The 26,598-nt window shown below is 39.9% G+C and overlaps 1 protein-coding gene and 2 pseudogenes across 1 annotated transcript; 1 reads left to right on the top strand and 2 right to left on the bottom strand.

The window, feature by feature from the left end:
- Window positions 1–7,995: 7,995 nt before the first annotated feature.
- LOC147444670 (uncharacterized) lies at window positions 7,996–8,460 on the bottom strand (annotated as a pseudogene).
- A 6,953-nt stretch (window positions 8,461–15,413) lies between these two features.
- On the top strand, window positions 15,414–18,835 carry LOC147444669 (uncharacterized). Its single transcript, XM_086528133.1, has 5 exons — window positions 15,414–16,534; window positions 16,976–17,138; window positions 17,343–17,538; window positions 17,664–17,778; window positions 18,495–18,835. The coding sequence occupies exons 1-5, from the start codon at window positions 15,547–15,549 to the stop codon at window positions 18,833–18,835; spliced, it is 1,803 nt and encodes a 600-aa protein (XP_086384259.1). The 5' UTR covers window positions 15,414–15,546.
- A 2,880-nt stretch (window positions 18,836–21,715) lies between these two features.
- On the bottom strand, window positions 21,716–22,663 carry LOC147444668 (uncharacterized; annotated as a pseudogene).
- Between the last annotated feature and the right edge of the window lie 3,935 nt (window positions 22,664–26,598).

The following is a 26,598-nucleotide window of genomic DNA, read 5'->3' as shown; positions in this document are numbered from 1 at the left end:
TCATTGTTTCATTTATGTGTTCATCTAGTAAGCATACAAACTGATGAGGGCATGAACATCCATGTACTATCACATTTAAGTTGACTACTCCCAATTTTCTTTGTTGAATTCTTGTTGCATCCTTTAATAGTTGATAACTCTTCTATCAAAGACTAACTTGTTGCTTTCTTGTATGTGGAATAACTAACTGCATTTACCCGAGCTCCTGTATCAACCAATGCATTTATGTTATGATTGTTCACTTGTACTTTGATGCGAAGGTCCATTCCATCTAACCATTCATCATCTGTAGACACTACATCTTTCTGCAATTCCCATAGTCGGTCATCTAGTTCTAGGGAATAGGTATTTGTTGATTCTTTAGAGTAGCTTTCCTTTTGAGCACTCAAAGTCAAACTTCCTCTTGGGTTTCATCAATGACCTGCTATCGTTTTATCTTTCTTTGCTTTGTTGCATGCATCTTTTCTAGCAATTCATTAGTTAGTGGCAAATTGTACTTCTTTAAACGGCATCCACTAATCAATTAGCCATTGGTTCACCATCTTGAGTGAACAACTTAACTGCTCCACTTGGAGATACATCTTCAATGATAAACGGTATGTTTCCCTTTTTCTTAAACTTGGGATTGTGTCTCTTAGAGGAATAGACTAAAACTAAGTCCCCTTTTTTGAAGATTTTTGTAATTAGATGGGAATCAGAAAACTATTTTTGTTTTTGCTTTTGTGCATAGAAGTGAGCTACAACAGTTAACCTTTTCTCATCAAGATTTTCTAAATCTTCCAGCCTCTCTGACAGTTCATGTCCATTCCACTCAAGATCCTTGGCTACCCTTAATGTCGGCAATAGAAATTCTATTAGCAGTATGGCATCAAGACCAATAACAAGGTTAAAGGTTGTAGCATTTAAAGCTATCTTGAACGAAACTCTATAAGCCCATAGAGTGGCATGGAGATTCATGTCCTAATCTGTCCGTCTTGAACTAACCACTTTAGTCAATACCGAGCTAAGAATTTTATTCATATGTGCAGCTTGTCCATTTGCTTGTGGGTGATAGGGAGCCAATTTGTTATGGATGACCATAAATTCATTAAGCAGATACTCAATTACCTCATTGAGGAAATGATTTCCCCTATCATTGAAAATTTCTATTGGCAGTCCATATCTTGTGAACACATTCTCATACAAGAATGCGGCTGTGGTTCTGGCATCATTCTTTTGGGTTGCTTTGGCCTTTGTCCACTTCGTCAAATAGTCCGTAGCTACAATAATATATTGAGATTAAGTTCTATAAGCAGGTGTCTGTATTGGCCTAACAAAGTATATTTTCCATTTTACCAAAGCTCTAGCCCCCATCATTGGTCTTAAAGGCATGCTATCTACACGGGTTGGAATTTTAGCTCATTGACATGCATCACACCTTCAAAAATATTCCTTGGCATCTGCAAAAAGTGTTGTCCACCATATATGTGCCATTAAAGATCTCTCTTGTGGTGGTTTCACTAGAAATGTGACCTCCAGCTAATCCAGCATGTGCTTGTTCTATAATGGCATTATATTCATCTTCATTTGCACAAAGATGCAGATGATTTTTTCCTCTCCGATATAGTTGGTTTCCAAAAAGAGCATAGTCTCTTGCGTCAATTTCAATTGCTCTTTGGCAGCGTTTACTCATATCCTCAGGAAATGTTCAGCTTGATAAGTAAGTAACTAGATAGTTACTCCACTTAGGAACAAGAGATATTTGAAAAAATGTCACATGAGATATGGGTGCTTGTTTATGGCATTGAGGACATTGCTTTACAAATGGATGAACATCCATCATTGCCCAAAATACTCCAAGTCTGAAGATCCATTGCATAGTTTGGTATTTCGCAAAGTGAAGTCCTATTACGGTAATATGTGCTTGAATTAGGTATTGGGTTTTCTCCCCAAGATTAATGCATAAAAACAATATTCCATCTCGATTTCTTTTGTACAACCTTCCAGCTAGTAATTGATACATAGCCAATTGCTCAATTAATCCAGTTGTAATAGGAAGTGGTATTTGCAAATCCACTTGAGCTATGGTCATCAAGGATACCATGTTTTCTGACCATCGAGGTATCATTTCCACGAAGAACAGATATGCATCTGGGAGATCATTATCTACTTTCTTAGGTGGTTCTTCTGATATAATCCTTGACAAATGATCCTCTCTTTGATGAGTGGTGCCCTTTTTCACAACTAAAATGAAATCAAATTCCAAAATAATGATGAACCATCTCACTATTCTTCATGTGTTGCATGGCTTGTTGACCAAGTACAATAAGGCCTGGTGGTCCACAAAGAACACAAATTTGTTAGCCAATAGATAATTTCTACACTTTTTTACGTCATAGATCATTCCTAATCCTTCCCTTTCTGTGGTTGTATAGTTTTTCTCTGCCATATTCAATTGTCTACTAGCATAGGAAATAGGAAAATCAATTTTCCTGTCTCCTAGTTGAGCTAGTATATACCCAATGGCAAAATTGGAAGCATCTACATGTGTGTGGAATATTTTATTCCAATTTGGTGCTTCAATATTGGATCTGAAGTGAGAGATTTCTTAAGCTTCATGAAGGATTATTCACACTCATCAGTCCACTCAAAGAGTGTAATCATGCTATACATGGGTTTTGCAACAATTATAGCGTATATGTAAATGAACCGTCTATAATATCCACAATGTCCCATGAAAGCTTGAACCCCTATGACTGTTGTCAATCTAGGCAAATCAGCAATCACGTGAATTTTATCCAGATCAATAGCTATGCCATTTTTAGACACTATATGTCCAAGAATTTTTTCTTATCTACCCATAAATGTGCACTTTTCAAAATTTAAGAAAATCCTATAAAGTCTATATTTTTCAAATATCTTTTTGAGGTGTTCAAAATTATCATCCCAGATTGATGAATGTACACATAGATTATCCATATATACTTCCAAGAAATTCCGAAGGTATTCTTTAAAAGCATGCCTCATGAATCTTTGAAATGTGGCAAGAGCATTAGTTAACCCAAAAGGCATTACCCGATAGGCAAAAATATCCCATTCCGTTGCAAAGGAAATTTTATGTTGATCTTTGGGGTCAACCAAAAGTTGATTGTATCCCAAAAATTCATCTAAAAAGTTGTAAGCTTTTTTTCCTGCAACTCGTTCTAAAACATGCTTAGTGATTGGAAGAGGAAAGTTGTCTCTAATGGTAGCTGCATTCACTTTCTTGAGATTGACACACACCCTTAATTTTTCATTTTTCTTGGGACAACCACAATTAGAGACACCCAATCAGTGTGTTCAATTTCATAAATGAATTCGGCTTCCTTTAGCTTTTCTATCTCTTCTTTGATCTTCCTAGAAAATGTCTCATTATAAGGGTATGGCCTTTGTCTGCTCAGTTTCACATCATCTCTCATCGGTATAGTATGTTGACAGATTTCTGGATCCACACCCTTGAGATCCTTATAAGACTAAGCAAATATATTCTTTTAGTAAGCTTAACAAAATCTTCTCTTCTTCTTCCGTCAGGTCATTGCAATGTAGGAAAGTCTAGGCTCTTCGCCTTGTTTGGCCAGATCTATCTTTTTTGCATTTTTAGGTCCTTCGTAGGACTCGCCCTGTTTTTGTAGTTCCGTGATAGGTTGTTCGAATATGATTTTTCGGTCTTGGACAGTATATTTCTTGTAATGGAATGGAACGCTCATAACATCTTTACCTTCCTCCTTAGTGGTTTCCATTTCAATTGTATATATCTCCTTTAGATCTTTCTTCAACTCTTGACACTTCTTTCTTCATTCAACTCATGTCATGGTTGAATCCTTGTCCTGGCATTTGGGTTTGGCTTGAGTTTCCTTTCTCGTTTTTCTCGATGTTTTTGATATTGCTTTCTTTTCATTTAAAGGATATCTTTGATGAGTAGTTTAGCTCTCACATGTTCTTTTTCCGACCCCGAATCATCTAAGGTAGTTGAACGTTCTTCTAACTCATCTGTTGCATCATAGTAGAGGTCTGAAAAGACTTGTTGAGCTTTCATCAAGTCCTTGGATTCTTGAATTTTGTCTTCAATGTGAAGGGTTGAGATCATTTGTAGGGTAATTATATCATAGCCATCCTCATTGCAAAATTGAGTAGTCATAGATGTATTTACACATACATCCATTGTTGCTAACTTCCAGTCTCTTTCACTTTTTCTTGGAATAGTTTCTTTGCTTTCTCCTCGATTTCAGCCCTTTGTTTTTGTTTTTTCATCTCGTACCTTTTGCTTCTGCTTCTCTTGGTCTTTTGAGAGGAAATTTTAGTATTCTCCGAATCATCAGAGGAGTTATGTTTCTTTTTCTTAGCCTGGGCTCTGGTGATTACCTTGATTGGAACAATCAGTTCACTCTTAGATGAGCTACTAGGTATCACTTGGACTACGTTCACTACTGTTTTACCCTTGTTTAAAGGATTTTTTGGACAATCTTCAGGGAAGTGTCCTCCTTTTTTGCAACATACCAAAAAGCTTCAACTGGCTTAATGTTCTTGTCAGGCTCTAGGCATTCATTTTTCCAGTGATCATCTGCACCACAGTTATGACAGTTCCCAGTTCTTGGCTTAATCATGGGTCTTACCATCGGAGGTCTAACACCTTGATTAGCTACATAGTACATCAGTTCAAGCTCTGGTGTAGTATAAGTCATAGGTTCTTCCATTGGTGGTGGATGTGAATTATACCAATCTCCTTCTACCATTATTGTAGATGGACTAGGTTCAACATAGGGTGTAACACGCACTAGTGCTTGTTCATCTATGACTCCCTCTAAATGCATGTACTTTACAAGCATTGCATTATGTCCAAGATATGGAGATGTTTGACCCAACACAAGTTGAGTTCTTTCCATACCCATCGATGGTCTTTGAGCTTGGGCCACATTAGGCTGATATCTGTACATGGGTTGTCCCTATGGCCTCATGGCACTTACTGAACATTCCCATCATACTTCGGTCAGTAATAGCACTCGTTGGTCTGATGGTTAGTCTATTTACCCTTGATTGCATACTATTTTTGCGACCTAATTGGTTGTCCCTGTTGAGGTATCCCTTGCCCTGGTCCCCTCATAGGTGCTTTTTGCATGTTATTCATCATGTCATTCATCCTTTTGAGCATACCTTCTATGGTTGTAAACGGTGTTGCAGTAGATGTTTCCACTTGTGCTGGTTTGTTGGATGTTGTTTTCTTGCTTAGATTATTCTTAGGGACATCTTCTTCATTGAAAATATCACAATTGTCTCCTAAGTCAATAGCATCTGACACACACTATTCTAGGGTCATATGCTTCTTGCTATACAATATAGCATGAAGTTCTTTGTTTAGCAGTCCCTCTAGAAACAATGATACTAGTCTTTTTTTTGCAGGTATTTCTAGCTCTCGGCATCTGCAATGTATTGTTTCATTTTAGTTGCACAATCCCTACCAGACTAAACTTGTTTCTAGTTGAAGCTATAGATTTGAGCTACAATATTGTGTTTGATCCCTGTTTTGGAACAAGCAGCTACAAATCCTTGAGCTAATGTATTTAAGTCCATGATTGACCTTGGTGGAATGTTTTGGAACCATGTTAGTGCTTTTCCTTCTAATGTCATTCCAAAGCCTTCAAACTGAGTATGGAAATCAAATATACGTTCTGCTCTCAGCACTTGCTTAAAGCTTGCTAAGTGGTCATATGGATCTCCAGATCCACAGTATTTTCTGACCCATTTTTAAAAATCAACTGGTCTGACACGTCTATTTGGTTCAACTCCTGGTCTCCTAGCAGTTGGTCCTGTTCCGAGTCATGTTTTTATATAAGCAATTTTTTTTATTGAAAGATCTCTAGATTGAAACTAAAAATTATGGGTATTCGGCCATTATTCGAGAATTTGACATATAATAGCATTTTATACGTATAATTGTTTTTAATACGAGCATATAAATGCAACCCAGCCATGTTCTAAAGTGTCTTGACTATCAATGGGAGCTTGGGTCTTCCTTCATTTACCTCAAAGGGTGTCTTTCCTGTAGTAGTTTGGACATTGTTATTGTATGCATAATCTACTAACGATAAATACTTTTTTCATTGATCTCTTTTATCTACTTCCATGACATAGGCTTTAAGTAGATCAATGATAGTTGAATTTGCTATCTCACTTTGGCCATCCGTTTGTGAGTGATAGGCCAAGGAGAAATTCAACTTAGTACCTAAATTCTCAAAGAGACCCTTCCAAAAATTAATGGTCATTCCTGGATCTCTATCGGATACTATAGACGTGGTAAGCCATGGTACTTAAAGACTTGTGAGATAAAGAGGGTTGCCATATGGTGTGCTTTAATAGTCTTTTTGACCGGTATAAAATGTGCTTACTTGCTGAACCGATCTACTATTGTCCATATTCTCATGTTCCCAAGTATGGACTTGGGTTATCCAAAGATGAAATCCATGGATATACTTTCCCATGGGGAATTGGGTATAGGCAATGGTTGAAGCAAGCCAAGCTGCTTCCCTCTATCATACTTTGTCTTTTGACATACAATGCAATTGGAAACATAGTCCGATAGGTATGCCTTCATTGTTGGTCAATAAAAGCACATCTCTACTCCCTTGAGAGTAGCTTGAATCCCTCTATGGCCCGCATAAGGTGGAACATGATATTCATGCATTACCTTTTTACGTAGATTAGATGTAACGCATAGTCTATTTCCATAGAGAAGATAACCATCTTGCATATTGTATGGTTCCTCTTTCTTCCCTAGTGCAATAGCTGACATAACATCTTTGAAGTCTAGATCCTTAGCGTACTCATCTATCATGGAGGATAGATCATTGTGAGTAGCTATTGATACAAAATTCACCCTTGGCCTCTGTAAAAGTGCATCGGCCACTTGGTTGTGCTTACCAGCTATGTGAGAATATGCAAATTAAACTGTCAGAGAGTGTTTAGATTTGTACATAACCTTTTTACGTAGATTATATGTAACGCATAGTCTATTTCCATAGAGAAGATAACCATCTTGTTTCATATATGCCTAGGTTCTTTTCTTGGTCATTGAATCTCCTACTTTTGTATGCTATGGCATGCCCTACTTGAAGAAAAACAACTCCAAGCTATTGTCCACAAGCATCACACTGGACCTCAAAAGGCTTTGAAAGGTCTGGTAGTATTAGCACAGGTTGAGAGGCAAGCTTTGCCTTTAACTTTTCAAAAGCTTTATTCTCTTTTGTAGTCCATACAAATTTAACATTCTTTTTAGTCAAATCATACAATGCGTTTGCTATGAATGAGAATTTTTCTATGAAGCATCTATAGTATGCACAAATTCCTATAAAGCTTCTTCATTTGTGTAGATTCGTTGGTATAGACCATTCTTCTTATCTCCAACTTTGCAGGGTCCATTCGCACCCTGCTTGAGCAATAATATGACCTAAATACTAAATCTCTTTTAAGAAAAACTCACTTTTCTTTTGAATAATGTCCAGCTTATTGTCTCTCAAAACTTGAACTATTACTTGAAGACATTGGAAAGAGAGTAAGGTATAGGAGGGCCTCTTTATTTAGCACATCAAGAAAATACTTAAAACTTAATCAAGCTTGACCAAAGGCTAGAATGGTGGGGTAGATAGCCTAGGCATGCATATGTAAAATTAATTTTTCTTTTTTTCTTGAAGAATATATGCAAATTTTACTAGATTTGATTGGATTTACTCTCCCCCCAAAAAGTACTTTTTCAATTTTCAAATATTAAAAGTTTCCCTCTCTTATTCCCACTTTATCTTTCCTCTCTTCTTCTTTCTCTCTCTCCAAAAGTGACCCAAGATCTTTTCTCTCTCCTCATCTGCTACTACTAAAAACTACAGATCTGCAATATTTATCCCCACTCTCTCTCTCTCTCTCTTTCTCTCTCTCTGTCTCTCCTACTCTCATGCTAGGGCATCTTTTTGTAAAGTGGTCTACCACACATCATTTTAACTCTGTAATATCTCCTTCTAGATTTTCAACCTCTTCCTCCATAGCTATAACATCTCCTTCTACATCTGCAACCTCTTTCTCCATAGCCACAACATCTCCATCTAAATTTTCAACCTATTTCTCCACAAATCCAACATCTCCTTCTAGATTTGCAACCTCTTTCTTCATAGCTCCAACATGTCCTTGAAGATCTACAACCCCTTCCTCCATAGCTCCAACATCTCCTTCTAGATTTGCAACCTCTTTTTCCATAGCTCCAATATCTCCTTCATTCATAGCTCCAACATCTCCTTCAAGATCTGCAACCCCTTCCTCCATAGCTCCAACATCTCCTTTTAGATTTGCAACCTCTTTCTCCATAGCTCCAATATCTCCTCCAACATCTCCTTCTAGATTTGCAACCTCTTTCTTCATAGCTCCAACATCTCCTTCTAGATTTGCAACCTCTTTCTCCATAGCTCCAATATCTCCTTCATTCATCAAGGTTCCCTAACCCATTTTCACTCTCTTTCCAAGGTTGGATCTCTTTCAAGTTCCATAACCTGCACCACCAACTTTCCAACTCTAGCTCCCTATCCCTTTTGAGATCTCTTTCCATAGCTAGTGAAAGGTCTTCTCTCTCTCTCTCTCTCTCTCTCTCTCTCTCTCTCTCTCTCTCTCTCTCTCTCTCTCCCCCGAAACTAGACACCAAAGGAGTGTACTTGCTCATAGGTACCAAAGGATTACAATGGAGTAGAGATCTATTGTACATGGTGCTAATGCAGTGAAATGCAAGGGGTGTATTTATGGCTTATCAAGGGTCACACACTTTCAATGTTGGCAAAGGGTCCTTAGGTAAGTTCTTGTTTCTGCAAATCATGTGTGGTTACTGTATTTTTTCCATGAATGGCTTGATTTTGTTTTGAAATTAGAAGTATTGTTTATTAATTATCTCTTCTTTAGTAGATTTTATATATTCAACAACATTGAAAAATAGTACTAGTATTTCCAAAACAACCATTTGTAAGTTGCTAGTGAGTGCTTTTGGAAGAGATAAAGTGTTGAGGATTTAAGACACTCACATTGTATTTAAATTTTTTTAAACTATACAACTTTATGTTCATGTTTGATTTGCAAAAGGCGTATTTCAAAACCGAATAATGTGCAATTTCATTCCTGCAATATTTGAATATTCAAACCCTGGGGAGATATAACCAATCACTTAGTGGTCAGTTTGCAAGAAAGATGAACATTGACTTAGTGTGGAACCAAAACACAGCAACCAAGAATCAATTGAATTTTTTTGCTCAAGTTATAACAAAGAAAGGTGCGGCAAATGAAAGGCAAGACAAAGGGGCCAAAAAGGTGGAGCAATAGCACAAAAAGGGAGGATCCCTTCATCACGGTGTTGAGAGACAGACTTGAGAGTCTAGCTCTATTTCCCATTTATAGAACACTTATGTAGACAACTCATATGCCAAGCTAGTGGGCTCATGTGCTTGATTAATACAATGTATTCTGTTTCCCCCTTTTTCTAAGCCCCACAAAAAATGTATGGTGAGATGCAGGTCAATCGCCAGGAACTCTTGTAGTTGACATGTTCTTGTACATAGCTGGCTATTTGAATAGTGGCTAGTGAAATGATGGGCACAAGGCACCATAAAACAAAGGAAAGCTCATTATTTGTATTGGTATATAAAGCATCTACATCTAAATTGTGGACATGAAACAAGTAGTTTCTACTAATAGTGCAATCAACCTTTACAAAAATCAGAAAGATTGCGGTATAGGATGACCTATTTAATTGATAGTTTAAGAAAGTGCTTAAAACTTAATTAATATTTAGTAGTCAAAGGCTAGAATGGTGGGGTCTATTAACACTAGTCTTAGGATGTATGTATAAAAGTTTGTTGGACCAAGTTAGTGGTAGACCTTAAGCCATATGTTAAAAAAATTGCATTGGATCAATTTCATGGCTTAGGCCACTTAAGTTATGATTGATTTTGGTAGCTTGACAATAACTTTTCTATACAATATGAAATATACATGACAATATAGTTTAAATATGTTAAAAAAAAGATAAGACTCATATTTGATTTCAAAGGACCCAAAAAAATGTTTTTTTTCAAAAATAGAAGTTATGCACTAAGTTGTAATTCAGGGATGAGCTTAAATGAGTATTGAATTCCATCAATTGTTATTGATACATTGTAGAAGCTTTACAACTCCACTACATACCTCAAAATGAATTTAGAGCCAACTTAAAAAATATATGACCTACATTATGATTTAGTGAAAATTCCTACGATTTGACACTTTGTCCCCTTAAAGATGAACATGGAAATATGTTAAATATGGAGCATGATTTACCCTTATACTTTTTATTCTACAAAAGCACAATTGTAAGACCCTTTTTATGAGGAAGAACCATCGTGTAGGAGAAAAATTACTCGTCAGAAAACCAAAATCACTAATTTGAAAACGAAAAATCAATACTCAGTCTCAAACTTTGACAAAAGCTAAGAAAAATCCTAGGTCAGTAGGGACTCTTCGGGATAGATGGGTGCAAAATTGACCATAGCAACTGGCTCGGTACACCAAATTGAACCAAAATTGAAAAGGGCCATGCATAACATATAGAAAACTTCCACAAGCTCATATGACCATTTGACTTAGGGTTCAAGGGGGTCTATAGGTAAAAATATCTTTTTTGGCAAAGTGTTAGAATTGAGTTTTGACTATTGCACAAGAAGCTTCTAGATGGAGGTTATACACAATGTACCTTATTTAGATCTTCAAGAAACATCATTTGATGCCCATGGCATTAGAAAAGGACATGGTAATGCGCAAAGAAAGCATCAAGTTTGACATGTGGCCATAAACTCACTCCAGATTGATCCAAAACTAACAAAGCAATGTCCGTACAACCTACGGGATAAGCTCATAGATTTTGAATTGAAAAAAATAACTACCATCAAGAAACCTTATAATTGTTATTCTAGAAGTGGACATTTTTAAAGCCCCTATCACAAGGAGAAACCATCATGTGTGAGAGAAATCACTCGCTGGAAAACCAAAAATTCATACCCAGTCTGAGCTTTGCTCGAGACCGGGCTCGTCGGAATATTCCCTTTCACCGTAATATCTTGGTTGGATGGTGGCCAAAAAATGATTGGAAAGGGGAAATTTCCATGAGAGGCCACATTTCCAAGGTCAAAGGGACCATTTGTGCACTGTGGCGCACATGCCACTCTTTGGGGTCCTCGAGACCGCACACCCTCCCAACGCGGTTTTTAAATGCATTTGTCACCAGATTTTGCCAAATTTTCCTCGAAAACATGGCCTCACATGAAAATTCCTCTTTTCAGTCCCAAAAATACATCCGATAGGCCAAAATTGTGCCATGGTATGCTAACTATCCTAGGTTCTCCCCAATACTCAACAAACCCGTCGCACATGATTTTTTGGTACATATCTTGCCACCACTGGCCACCACCTATCTTTTTCTAATTGACCCTATTTTTCTAGATAAGTAGACTTCTTGTATGTAAGATTAGATCATCAATGAACTAGACAAAGAAAGAAGTAGAATATAGCTAAAAGATGATAATGTCATCAAAGAACACTCCTATGAAGCTTTGATGAGGTCTAAAGAGCCTTTTCATCATTCAATTAAAGCTAGCCGCACATTGGTAAGTCCAAAAAGGGAGTACCGAGAATTCATATAGGCCAAAAGTTGTTCAAAAGGTTGTCTTATGAATATCTTTATACACTGTCCTTATCTAATTATAGCCATTTTTGAGATGTATTCTACTAAAGTAGGTAGACCCTTGTAGCTTATCAAATAGATCTTCTATCTTGCAAACAAGAAATCTATTCTTTATGGTTATCCAAGATTTAGCACTTGATAGTCCACACACATTCTATAAGTGCCATCTTAGAATGGATGAAAAAAATGGAGATGAACTAGCATAACTATCCCTTTTTCCACAAGCTTGCTCACTTGCCTCATAATCTCCCCTTGGTGAGATGGTGAGACTCCATAAGGAGTCTTATTAGGAGGTGAGCTACCAGGTAGAAGTTCTATGGAATGATAATCTTGTCCCCTTTTGGGAGGTAGCTCGCTGGGAATGTCATCCGTGCATACATCTTGAAACTCATTTAGGAAACTAGAAAGTTCTAATTCCTCTTTAGTTTCATTCTTAACTTCATTAGGAACACATGCATCTTTCTTAGACTGCTTGAAAAAAACCATGTAACAAGAAAGAAATCTTTTCATTACTTTGTCTAAATTTTGAGTCTGTACAAGAGGTATAGTGTTGCCTGCACTATTAACATTAAGTGCAACATCCTTGCCTTGATAGAAAAAGAGGACTTTTCTCTTTGGAAAATTCATAGTAGCAATCATTTGATCAAAGAAAGGTGTCCCTAGGATAACATCTTCATGCTTGAGTGGAGAGATGAAGAAATCTACTTTATCAACATAGCTTTTCACATGGAGCCAAATGGACGTAAAGATGGCTTTCTTACATGGGGATCTTGATGAGTATGTCTACACATTGTATAGACTAAAGCAGGGCTCAAGGTGAATGGTACATGAAGTTTGACAAGTATATGCACTCCCAAGGTTATGTAAGGAGCAAAGAAGATCATTGCTTGTATGCCAGGAAGATCAGTGCTTCGCATACCAGGAAGTTGAATGATGTTTCACTTTTTATTCTAATACTTTATGTTGATGATATGCTCGTTGAGAGTCCAAAGATGAGATTTTCATGTTGAAGAAGTCACTTAGCACACAGTTTGCTATGAAGAATTTGGAAGATGCAAGTCATTTTCTTGGTATGTCTATCAAGAGGGACAAAAAATGTAGAATATTGGAGTTGTCACACGAAAAGTATATCCACAAGGTCTTGCAACATTTTAATATGTAGGGGGGAAAGGCTACATTGAGTACACCAATGCAGGAATATGAAAAAATTAGCAAGAATGGTGCTCCAAAATTTGATGTTGAGAAAGCAAAAATGGTCAAGGTGCCATATTCTTCAATAGTTGGCAGTCTTATGTATGCCATGGTAGCCGCAAGATAGGACATTGCTTTTGCAGTGAGAGTGGTTAGCAGATGTATGGAAAATCTTGGTAGAAAGAAACTTGGACGTGGTGAACCACATTTTGAGATATTTGAGAGGTGCAACATACAAGTGCTTAAGCTTTGAGAATAGTGATGCATCCATTGTGAGTTACATAGATGTGGATTCTGTGAGTTGTGTGAAAAGTCAAAGATCCACATCTAGCTATGTCTTCCTATAGCCTGGAGCAGCTATGTCATGGAGATCATTCTCCAAAATTGTATGTCATCTTCCACCATAGAGGCGGAGTATGTAGCAGTTTCGATGCTAGCAAGGAAGTTGTGTGGTTAGCTTTGCTAGTGAGAGATCTTGGCATTACTCAGACTCCAATGTTGCATTGTGATAGTCAAAATGAAATCCCATTAGCAAAGAACCCCATGTTTCACTCGAAGTCAAAACACATAGAAATCCGTTATCATGTGATATGAGACATATTGGCTAGCAAGCGCATTGAGCTAGTCAATGTTCATATGGATGACAACCGTGCAGATGCTCTCACAAAGAGGCTATCCTCATAGTGGTTTGCACATTTTTGGATGCTTCACGATTGTACAGGTTGTACATACATAGGCCACTTGGGCCACATTGGCTTTCAAGTGGGAGATTGTTAGGGTTTAGGCCAGCTGGCCAGACACCCATCACACTGACCATACTTAACTTATTTATTATTTTGATCATATAGAACAACAAGGAGTAGTGAGGCAAATTCCAATCTTCTCTAAAAGTTACACCAACAATCTGTGTCTGCTCTTCTTCTCCCTCTCATTTTGCACGCACCGTGCACTCTTGATTTATATTATATACTTGCAAAATCCAGATAGAATTTTTTTTTTCTCTCCTCTTGATCAACTATCTTGATTTTGAACCGGTTCAAGGTTGATCTAAAAACTACTTTTCCCAAACATTGTGTGTGCGTGTGTGTGTGCGACCGAGAGAGAGAGAGAGAGAGAGAGAGAGAGAGAGAGAGAGAGAGAGAGAGAGAGTTTGATTTTGTCCTTTTTCTTTCAAGAAGGAGGTAAATTGCTAGATTGAAGGGAATTGACATTGATGGGACATCTTCTCATGCACACATAAAAGGAGGTGAGGGAGTAAGAGACCCAATTCAAACTGCACCCTTTTGAGATTCAGTTAATGGAGGAGGGAGGAGATAAGATAATGCCCACACGGAGGGGGGGTAATCTTTAAGAATCACCCCTCCCTCCCTCTATCCTACTTGCACCTCAAAAGAGTGCAATTCGAAATGGGCATGTTACCCACTCTTCTTTTGGTGTGTGTTTGTGTGTGTGTGTGTGTGAGTTTAGCTTATCACAATAAATCTTGTTACTCTAATCGTACGATTTACCTCCTCCCCCGTGGAGGCCCTCTATAACTCATAACTATTACCCCTTCTGTGTGAGAGCATACCCTAAGCGCCTATTTTTAATGTGAATTTCTTGCAAAATCATTACTCTACTCTTGTAACAAAAGATTGCAGCACTAATATTTGAATTTAATTCTAATGCCCCTACATTTTAAATGTCTCTCTACGATCCCTCTACCCTGTAAGCTCAATGAAAAAGAAGAATCGAAATTTAATATGATGAGCCTTAAAGAGAGTAGATTTGAGAAAAACCTTTATCCCAAAAATAAAAATATCCCTTTAAGTCAATTCGTAATTGAAAATTTTGCAAATCAAATAACTGTTTTTCCATATTTATATTATATACCTGCAAAATTCAAATGGAAATTTTTCTTTTTGCTCGCCTTTGGATCAATTGTCTTGAATTTTGAACAAGTTCAAGGTTAATTTGAAACCTACTTTTCTCGAACATTGTAACCTACTTTTCTCGAACATTGTGTGTGTGTGTGTGTGTGTGTGTGTGTGTGTGTGTGTGTGTGTGTGTGAGAGAGAGAGAGAGAGAGAGAGAGAGAGAGATGGATGTTGTCCTTTTTCTTACGAGAGGAGGTAATTTGTTAGATTGGAGAGAAGTGACATTGATGGGATCTTCTCACGCACACATGAGGAGGGAAGGGGGTGAGCCTCAGGACTATATACACATGCACATTTAAGAAGCTCGTTCATGGGATCGACGGCGTGAAACTGGGGCGTGGTCGGCGAGACGATCTGGATCATCCGTGTGGCGGGGCCGGGCTCGGGGTAGGAGGTAAACCCGGGCGACGAATGGCGAGACGAAGTGGCATCGGTTGGGTGACGTGGCCTCAGGCGACGAGGTGCCACGTGGATAAAGGGGTAGGTGGGTGGCCGGGGCGGCTTTCCGTGTGCGGACAATGATTGTCAATTAGGGCGTCGAAAGGGATTGCTTCATGCAAGGTGGGGTGATGGAGTGGCGGGCCAGTTTCATATTTGAATTGGGGAAGGTCGTGCAACAGAGCAGGTGTAGGGGTGGGGGTAAACCCAGGCTTTTGAACAGGGGGCACAGGCGGGTGTTTTGTGTTGATGAAGATGCACGCCTCCGCCAGTGGAGGGGCAGCGGTTGGGGGGCCTTGGGGGTGGGATCTGAATGGGTTGCTTTTGCAACTACAAGGCAATGAGAGCTTTGGGGAGCTTGATGGTTCTTGGAACGAGTCCAAGGGGGGGGCGGTTGGCGCTTCGGATGGAAACTCAAGTGATATGGATGATGTGGAAGAGTTCTTTGAAGAGCATCAAAGTGGGTGTTTGGATGCATTTGCTTTTGCATCAACTAGGTACTTTGCTTTTGATAGACAAACATACGGGCTTATGATAGCTTCTATCGAAAGTGGCCAAACGATTACCATAAGTGCTCTCAAAGCCCATGACAAACGAGGTGTGCTAGACTTGAAAAAATGGGCAAGAATGAGGGATTTACTCCACGTAATGGTTGACCAAGGTGGATCTTCGCGTCTTGTTATTGGGAATGGAAAGTTGATTGCATGTATAGAAGATTGGGAAAGCATTGTTTCCGCATGCCACTCAAACGACCATTTATGCTTGCGGGCAACGATGGCATCCATTGCATGTACATGGTGCACAAGTATTAGAGAGGATGGAATCCCACTTGCTTATGTGAAGGAGTTTTTGGACTTGTGTGTTTGTGCATCGTTGCCCGGGTTGGGGGAATTGGACAGCCATGACACCACTTCCACAGAAAATTTCCCGGGTTTACAAGACAGACAAAAGAGTCCTGGCAAGGATGAAGGTGGTGTTGAGGAACATACAGCACCGATGGATGAAATTCAAAATGTGATCAACGCTATTGCCATCAAGCACAAGGCTAGATTGGTAGAGCGGCAGTCATCGTCATCGAGGGGCTTCATTCAACTTGTGTGTCATCGCAATGGGGAGGCATGTAGAAAGGGCCACGATCATCGAAGACTGCGCACATCAAAGAAGTGTGGATGCCCGTTTACTATCGTCATTCAATGCGTCTATGATATAAAGGAAAGTGTAAGGATTAAGGGTTCATGTTGGGCACAAAGGTCATGTGCCCGGATCATGTGAGGATCTTTATCACTTGCCGGTGCATCCTACTGTGAGGAAACAATGCATGGAAGATTTTTTTGACGTTGGAACATGTCGCCATGTCGCAAAGATGAGTGTCGCCAAGGAGCTATTCCACTTCAATATGGCATTGCCAATAGAGCAAGTGTCACATAGATTCTCATGATACCAAAGGAAATTCAAATGATGGCTTATCAGCTCCAATCCGAAGGTAAATAAAGCCCTGAATGTCTCCTTGCTAGGATAATCATAGGTTTGTATGGGCTTATCTGTCATGGTGCCTGGGTTTATTTTGGGGTAGTGCCTGGGTTTATTTATTATTTTGCCTGGGTTTATTTGTCATATTGACTGGGTTTATCTATCAGATTCATTTAAGACTTGAGTTTAATTGATTGCTTTTGTTTAGGGAGGCTAGGAAGCGATGATGACTGGTCTTCTATGTACCAGGAGGCTCTAAAATTAAAAGAGCAAAACAAAGTTCTCTATTGTCAACCCTACAACCCGGATGCCTTCGATGAGATGGAAAGGCCATTCATACTCATTATTCACGATGATTGGATACTCTGCATGTGCTTGCGTTTCTCAACAAATAATGCTTAGGCAATAGACTCCCAATTCAAAACAAATGTTTTTGGGATGCCACTCTATGAAGGCGTATTGCCAAATCAAAATGGAATTGGTTTACCCTTGTGGTTTATGTTGTGCACACATGATGTAGGAACATCTCAAGAAAGCATTGCTTTGCAAGTGACACTAAGGCTTGTGTTCCACAGAATGAACAACATTCACCCTCGAGCATTGGTGATTGACAAGTGTATGACTTCATTATTGGCCATCAATAAAGTTGTTCATGCTGATCAATCTTGTTGGGAGGTGGACAAAGATGGGACAACTCAACAAGTTGCATGTACTGTCTTGCTATGTTGGTTCCATACCAAGAAAGCATGGGTGGAGCACTTGCTTCCACAGGTTTGTAATATGGTTTTGTATATGTGTACCTGGGTTTATCTGCGTGTCAGAGGTTTATCTGTTAGTGCTTGGGTTTATCTATTAGTGCCTAGGTTTATTTGTTAGTGCGTGGGTTTTTTTGGTAGGGCCTGGGTTTATCTATAAATGACTGGGTTTATCTGTCAATGCCTGGATTTATTTCTTGGGGCCTAGGTTTATCTGTCAGTGTCTGGGTTTATCTGCCAGTGCTTGGGTTTATCTGTCAGTGCCTGGGTTTATCTATCAGTGCCTTGGTTTTTCTGTGTGTGAGAGCTTATCTGTGTGTGCCTGGGCTGATATGGGTGAACTATAGATTATCTCGTATATGTTTCTTGATATGCCTGCCCACTTTTTTTGCAGGCTCCTAAGCAGATGCGTGAAACCCTATTTGCATCAATGGAAATATAATGCAATGTGGTACAGAGGACAACTTCGAGGCTCGGTATGCCCAGTTGTTGATAGAATGTGAAGGCCACCCTAATATTGTAAGGTATATCTGCAATGGTTGGGCCGCAAAGACATGCATCTGGCGAAAAATGTGGCCAAAATACGGTCGTTTATTTCCACATGGGCATGTGGACACTACCAATTTGGTCAAGAGACTATGGCAGTATGTGAAATACACACTTCTAGATGCAAGGATCAATCGATCATCCTTGGATCTATTGCCCTGGTGGGTGACTCCAACACCGAGACACGAATGGTGGCACTGCTATCGAGTTCTTTTGTCAGAAGCAAGAGATTGGTATAATATTTTCTTTTCATATTAATCAAAGCAAAGGCAATGGGTTTTTCTATGACTGCCTAGTAGGATTATTCGTTTTCATGAAGACTTGCATTTGTACCTAGGTTTATAGTATGGTATAGGTTTATATGGTTGCCCGGATTTATCTGTGTCTGGATTGCTTCTAAAGCTGATCACTGTATATTTTGTGTAGTTGACTCTGGAAAGCACAACGTTTATGGAAATGATCGGTTGCAAACCACAAGACTTGCACGAGGTGAAGAAATCTTAAGGAGATATGCAAATGACCCATCGACGATTCAAGTTATCGATGAAGCTACACTCTTATTTAAGGTCTTGAGCATGTCATCCACAGGGACATGGTATCAAGCTAGTATACAGTTGGCATATTGTGACTGCCTAGATTGGTTTAGCAAGTGCAAGCATTTGTATGGAATGCGACTCATCTTAAGGGACTTCTTTTCTCATATTAGCCATATTCTACCCATCATTGACACAGCCCGAGAGCTAGTCATGGAGCACGATCCTGAATAGTTTGAGGATACTACCATTGATGTAGAGCCCACACGAGATGCAGATGGGCAAGGGCCTCCTCCAACACAAGTTTTGACCCAATGCATTGACGAGCTAAAAGCACTCTTGCACAACATTGAAGAGGGCATTTCATCATATAGTGACTCAAAGATCTTGTCATTGGTGGGGCAAGTGCGAGCAGCATATGTTGGCCTCTTTGCTCAAAGAGCACCCATGGAGATCGATTTGCCAAAGAAGGGAAGTGTAACACAAGTACAGGCACATGTAACTGCCACTTGACTTGGGCATGGCCAACCTAGGCCAGAAGGAGTAAATATGCAAATCACGGTGCCCACACGGCCTGCTAGACAAATGGGTTCCTTGTGACATAAGCATCAAAGGGACCGTAAGCGAGTTCGGTTTGCTTCTCAAAGGCGGGTTTACTGTCATCATTGTTGCACAAAGACTTTCTTGGTGGACGCCCGGGGCGGTCACTTTTTAGAATGTGTATGATATCACGTGAGTTAACCGGAGAGGATTATCAAAAGACCAAAATGTATAAAAATGTATACATACAGAGGGGGGTGGGGGTTTTTTAAATAGGCTTACAGTGTAAGTATAGTATGTATATTGGGGTATTATTAATTACCTTTTGAACGCATGTGATATAGGGGTCTTTTGATAAGTGACTGTCCCGGGGGTGGACGAGGGGGTCGATACATGCCACACTTGCAATGCATTGTTGCCTATGACTCCACGGCTAAGAGCTCAAGAAAACCTAGGGGCATTGATAGGCCAACAAGCCTTGTTGTTTCATGGTCTAATGCTAATGAATGCCTTGTTACGTTCGTGGTATGCGGACCAAACAATGACGATGACCATTTGTTTGATCTGAAGTTCCATGATGGGGAAACCATGCATGGAGTATTGGCATCAGCTCATCGAATTGTACTTTTGTAAAACTGAGCAGTAAACATCTTCCTCTTGTCTTGCTGTTTTTCCCGAGTTTATCTGTATCCCATGTTTGATTATTTGTACTATTTTTGGACCTCTCAATCACCTACCATATCTTTTCACCTGAAACTCAGTAATAAACATCTTCCTCTTGTCTTGCTGTTTTGCCCAGGTTTATCTGTATCCCATGTTTGGTTATTTGTACTAATTTTGGACCTCTCAATCACCTACCATATCTTTTCACCTGAAACTAAGCAGTAAACATCTTCCTCTTGTCTTGCTGTTTTGCCCGGGTTTATCTGTATCCCATGTTTGGTTATTTGTACTATTCTTGGACCTCTCAATCTCCTACCATATCTTTTCACCTGAAACTGAGCTGTAAACATCTTCCTCTTGTCTTGCTGTTTTGCACTGGTTTATCTGTATCCCATGTTTGGTTATTTGTACTATTCTTCGACCTCTCAATCACCTACCATCTCTTTTCACCTGAATAAGGAAAGTTCTAAACTTATTATTATGGTGGTAAAGGAGTGGACTATTCTTACTTTGTACAACTTGATAGGCTTTTGTTTGTCTTCTTTCAATCAACCTTATACCTGTTTTGGGTTTTGCTCAACCTATCGGCACTACTTCTTGTCTTGTGATGGAGAATTTTGACTCATTACCTTCCCTAAAATAATTTTCAATACCTTTGCTTTATACACTTAATTCCATACCTATTTTAATTGACCATGGGCTACCTCTTTATGTGGCAGTTCATTCTCGATGCCCTCTTAGGATTGTATTTCTTGTGCAACTATTAGGTGTATAGTTTTTCTCAACTTTGTTAGAGATTGCAGTGTCTATATAGTTAGATTTAAGCTATACAATAGTAACTTTTTATGTTAATATTAGACTAATTAGGTTCAAACACACACACACACACACACACACAGACTATCAACATAGTTTAGTTGTAGAAATGTACGTGATGCAAGTGGAAAAGAGATTTGTCCTTCTAGTATGATTGTCTTATACTCTTGGCAGCATCTTCCTTTCCTCTTTCTACCATCATCATTGTGGATTTTCACTACGAGCACTAATACTACTACCACTACTAATAGCTTAGGCACGATGGCAATGTCAATGTTTTTTTTGAAACTTGTCCAAGGAAAACCAAATGCATGACTAACACACCAAAACATAAAACACGATCAGGCCTCATAAAACATTGGATGAGTTTTCGCGTGTGTGTGTGTGTGTGTGTGTGTGTGTGTGTGTGTGTGTGTGTGTGTGTGTGTGTGTGTGTGTGTGTGTGAGAGAGAGAGAGAGAGAGAGAGAGGCTTTCAAACCATATGGTGAAATTTGCCATGACACCAAACAACACAACTTGCAAATACAACTTGAATGACAGCTTGCAAATACAACCACAAAATCTACGCACTTCACAAGCTTTCACATATACCATGGATGTCTACCCAAGGCACACTATTCAAACTATGAAGCAACTTAACTTCATAGCTTAAGCCAAGAGAGATAAGGGAAAGCCAACACATTGCATGTTAAAGCTAATGAGTATGTGATGCAAGTTCATACAAACAGCATTTTCTAAGTTTGCAGCACACTATACAAATAACATATAAAACCATGAATGCAAACCACTATACAAATAACATGTCAACCCCGACAACACATCAACCCTGGAAATCCGTAAAACCTAGACTTATTTGATAACCGATAAAGTAAACCCGGTACACATATCAACCCGGGCAATCCATAAACCCAGACTTAATTTAACATGCGAACATGTAAACGTGGATAACATGTCAACCCAAAAAATTTGTAACACAAAATTGTTTTAACCACCTAGCATAAGCCGAGGAGAGAATGAAAAGTTCACATTCCATGTTAGAGCTGATAAGTATGTGAAACAAAATCATACAAACGACATAGTCACTCAAAACAATCTCAAGCAAGGATGCTTGCAGGTGAAGATAAAATCTCTTGCGCCTCATCCTCGTCACTACTAACATCTTAGGCGCCATCCTCACTGTCCCCTTTGCCACTTCCACCGCCTTCATCCTCGTCATCAGTCCCATCATCCTCACCGTCATCACCGCCACCACTTATGTCACCCCCACCATCGTCATCACCGCCACCACTTATGTCACTCCCACCACTTATGTCATCACCACCACCACTTGTGTCACCCCCACCATCGTCATCATCGGCACCACTTATGTCACTCCCACCACTTATGTCATCACTGCCACCACTTGTGTCACCCCCACCATCGTCATCATCAACATCCCCATCGCTACCATAATCGGGATCATCATCCCCACTCCCATCCTGGTTAGACTCGTCATCCTCATCTCCATCGTCATCACTCCCTTCGCTGCTCCCCCCGCTGCTTTTATCCTCGTCACTACGAACAATCAAGGTCCCCACTTTGATCTGGCGCTGCAATAAAACAGATCAATTTAAACTCAGACATAGCATAAACCTGGGCACTTACAAAAACACAAACCCGATTAAAATAATAAAGTTGGCTTCTATGACCATAGAACTTACCCTAGATTCGTAGCCTTCCTCCACGTGACTCTTGATCTCCTTTTTCATTGCCTCTTCCCTTTGATCGATCATTTTCATGTGGTTGGCCACAAACTGCATGATAAAATTATCTTTCTTCATGGCCGTTTGAGCCTTGTGCGGAAGAACGTCCCAAGTGAGGGCTACCCTATTCTTTGCTCTCTCCTCAATCCTCTTGCGATTTACTACAAAATTTCCACTCACATCCTTAAAGAGTTGTTGGGCCCGTACCTGATCTCGTATACTTGACTTGGGCACGTCGTTGTTGACACTCCCTCGAGGCCACCCTCCGAGCCTTTGAGGGATGAAGACATATGTTACCATATACATGTGGTAGTGATGTGTGTGAACACACTAGGACCGCCGGGGCATTTTTTCCCTCTTTAGGAGGTTTTTTCCCCCGTGCATTGTATATACGCCCATCACTCTAGGGCTATCTATCTTTCCATTGCACACTAAGTAACACACTCTCTATTGTGTGCCTTGAGCTTCCTTCGTCTTCTCCAAGCTGTGTGTGTTTCTCTGCAACCCTAATTCCAACAATTGGTATCAGAGCAGGTCACGTCCTCCAGGGCTTAGTCGCCAGCTCCTCCAGCACACGCCTGCTCACTTTCTTCAATTTCAGTGAGCTTTGGCGAGAGTTCGCAGGTCGACAAAAATTTTGGGCGAACTCGAAGAGCCCGGTCTGCTCAGAATTTTTATTTGGGCTCATTTCGGCCTCCGTTTCCACTACAGGCAGTACTGCACATGCTATTTCGTCATTTTATGCAGAATTTCTGTCAGTGCCGTTTTCTGCATAACAGGTGCCTTATAGTCTTCTACGGTTTGTGCTATATAGCACAGGTTGTTCCCGCTCCATTTCTCCTATTTTCGGGTAGTTTTCACATCAGGTGCAACATTTACCATGGCTGACAACAACAACACAGATGTGTTCAAGATGTTTGCTGTTGAGGACAGGTTGGATGGGGACAACTACCCTATGTGGTCTTATATGATGCAACATGTTCTTGTGTCAAAGGGTGTCTGGAACATTGAGCAGGGCATTGATGTACGTCCTGGTTCTGATGATGTAGGCGATGTTGAGGATGTTGCAGGTCTTGCTGCAAGGATTGCAGCTGTTAGAGTTGTTTTGCCTACGGCAGAATAAGCTCGTTGGGATGTTAAGGATGAGCAGGCTCATGCATTGATTGCGTTGTCTGTGAAGCGTACCATTGTTCCTCACATCCGTTCAGCAAAATCTGCAAAACAGGCTTGGGATATTTTAGCAGGTCTTTATGCAAGCCGCAATGAGGCAAAAATTGCTTTGCTGCGTAAAGAGCTGGAGTCAAAGATTATGCATGAGGAAGATGATATGGACACTTTCCTTGCTAGTGTCAAGGATATCAATGAGCAGCTTATTTCTGCAGGTGAAGTCATTTCAGACAGTTCCCTTGTGCAGACTATTCTTGATGCCTTACCAGATTCTTACCAGACTTTTGCTAGTACTTGGAGACTGATGACCCAAGGAAATCCTGAAGTTGTCAAGTTTGATGCATTATGCACATTGCTATTGCAAGAGTCACTTTCCAGAAAAAACAGGACTAGACAGCGTGCAGTTGAACAGGCTTTTATTGCTTCTCAAAGAAAGGGTGGTAACAGTAATGCAGCCACTTCTTATGGTTCTGCTGCGAGTGGCAAAACTTATGTTCCTAATGCTTCTGCAGGCAGCACTTCGTCTGGAAATTGTGGTGATAAGGACAAAAAGAAGATGCGTTGCCATTATTGTAAAGCCAATGATCACTTGATCAAGTCCTGTCCTAAGTTGAAGGCCAAAGAGGCTAAGAAGAAAGAGGGTGGTTCCACTGCAAATACTGGTTCCACTACAAATGCAACCATTGTTGAGTCTTCTGTGAAAGGAGACTGTGTTGCTGATGTTGATGCAGAATGGGCTTTTAGCGTAGAGTGCACTTACAATCCTGCTGTCCATGATGCATGCTTGTCAGTTGCTGCAGATTCACATGTGTGGTATTTCGACAGTGGTGCTACAAAGCACATTACCTCACATCGTGAATTGTTTACCTCTCTCGAGTCTGTCCCTCATGGGAATTCAGTCACTTGTGCCAACAACGACTCTTATCCAGTTTAGGGAGTTGGAAAGATTGTGCTCACTGCTGCTAATGGCAGTTCTTTCACACTTGTTGATGCACTTTATGTACCTGGGATCAAGAAGAATCTCTTGTCTGTATCCGCACTTGCTAGACTTGGACTTGTAGTCAAATTTGTGGATGACAGATGTACAATTCATGATCTCAGTTTTGGTGATGAAATTGTTGCATCTGGCCTTTTGTGCCGTGGGCTATATAAGCTCACTTTGTATGACAAGTGTGGACAAAATTTTGCAAATGTTGTTGCAGATTCAAGGGCTATTTGAGATGCAAAACTTTGGCATGCACGTTTTGGTCATGTGAATTTTGCCAGTTTGCTGCGTTTGCAAAAATATGACATGGTTGCTTCTTTGCCGCCTTTTGAAGCACCTGCCAAACATGTTTGTGAAGGCTGTATTTTGGGTAAGATGCAACGTTCTAAATTTCCAAAGGATGGTTCAGTTCGGGCCACATTCAGGTTGCAGCTTGTGCATAGTGATGTTTGTGGGCCCATGCAAACTCCGTCCTTGGGCAATTACCTGTACTTCATGACTTTCATTGATGATTACTCTAGGCATGCATGGGTATTTTCGCTTAAAGCGAAGTCCAAAGTTTTTATGTGCTTCAAACAATTTCTGGCTATGGCTAAAAATGTCTCGAAATGTACTATGGGTACTGTCCGTTCTGATCGAGGGGGGGAGTATATGTCTCATGAATTTAATGCATTTCTGGCTAGTCGTGGGATAAAACACCAATTTACAGTGCCTTATACACCTCAGCAAAATGGTGTTGCTGAGAGGAAAAATAGGTCACTGACGGAAATGGCACGATGTATGGTCAAAAGTCAAGCTTTACCGCATTCTTTTTGGCTTGAGGCCATCATGTGTGCCACTTATGTACTTAACAGGTGTCCTACGAAAGCTTTGCAGTCTATTACTCCATATGAAGCATGGCATGATAGAAAGCCTTCTATTGAGCACATGCGTGTTTTTGGTTGTTTGGCATATGCTTTGGTGCCACAAGTGCAGCGCAGAAAATTGGATGATAAGGCTGTCAAATGTATTTTTGTTGGTTATAGTGCTGAAATCAAAGGTTACAAGTTGTATCATCCGCAAACAAAACATATTCTGGTTTCACGGGATGTAGTGTTTGTGGAAGATTCTGTTCATCCCTTGCTGTCATGTACCAGAGACAGTAATGTAAGCTCACAGGACATTTATGACACTTTTTTGCCTCTTTTCAGTGGTGGAAATACGAATGTAAGTTCCAATGAGGCAAATGTACAGCCTATGGTGGTCTCTGAAAATGTTCTAGATCAGCCTATTACTGATGCAGATGTACATAATGTACTTGATGAGGAAAGGGCTGAAAATGAGCAGGCTAGAGGTATGCCAAAATGGCTGGTGCACACTTTGCGTGACAGTAAATTGGATGCACCTTTGTCTAGTCGTACTCGTTCAGGCTCTCGCCATGCATCTTATGCATCAGATTGTTATGCTTTGGTTGTGTCTAGCTTACATGATGTTGAGGAGCCTCTGTCTTTTGTTGAAGCACAAAATTCGAAAAATTGGATGGCTGCCATGCAATCAAAATATGATGCACTTATAGAAAATGACACATGGACTTTATGTGATTTGCCTCCTGGAAAAAAGGCCATTGGTACGAAATGGGTTTACAAGTTGAAACGCAAACCGGATGGTGAGATCGATCGCCATAAGGCTCGACTTGTTGCAAAAGGTTATGCATAGCAAAAAGGCATAGACTATGAAGAGACTTTTGCTCCCACTTGTCGTATGACTACTGTGCATTTTCCCTGTGCATTGGCAGCTCATTTTGGTTGGGATGTACATCAATCAGACATTGTTACTGCTTTCTTGAATGGTGACATATTTGAGGAAGTTTATGTAACGCAGCCTCGCGGTTTTGTCATAAAAGGACAAGAGGACAAAGTGTGCAAATGTAACAAGGCTTTGTATGGGTTGAAGCAATCTCCTCATGCTTGGTATGAGAAATCTAACACTCATTTGGTCAAACAAGGCTTTCGTAACAGTCCAACAGAAAGCACATTGTATGTAAAGCGTGAGGGTGATGTATTTCTCATCGTGGTTCTTTATGTTGATGATTTGTTGATCACTG

This window comes from Adiantum capillus-veneris, chromosome 13, assembly GCF_014529385.1.
Source record: "Adiantum capillus-veneris isolate H3 chromosome 13, ASM1452938v2, whole genome shotgun sequence".
In the NCBI taxonomy this organism is placed as follows: Eukaryota; Viridiplantae; Streptophyta; class Polypodiopsida; order Polypodiales; family Pteridaceae; genus Adiantum; species Adiantum capillus-veneris.
Note: the sequence above shows the minus strand (reverse complement) of the source record. Positions and strands in the feature narration are given on the sequence as shown.

Excerpts from the sequence above, each read along its gene's own strand:
- LOC147444669 (XM_086528133.1), top strand. The coding sequence starts at position 15,547 with ATGAAGATGCACGCCTCCGCCAGTGGAGGGGCAGCGGTTGGGGGGCCT. Across the intron at positions 16,535-16,975 it reads TGTAAGGATTAAGGGTTCAT|GGAGGCTAGGAAGCGATGAT; the intron begins GTTGGGCACAAA and ends GCTTTTGTTTAG. Across the intron at positions 17,779-18,494 it reads GCCAGTGCTTGGGTTTATCT|TTGACTCTGGAAAGCACAAC; the intron begins GTCAGTGCCTGG and ends TATTTTGTGTAG.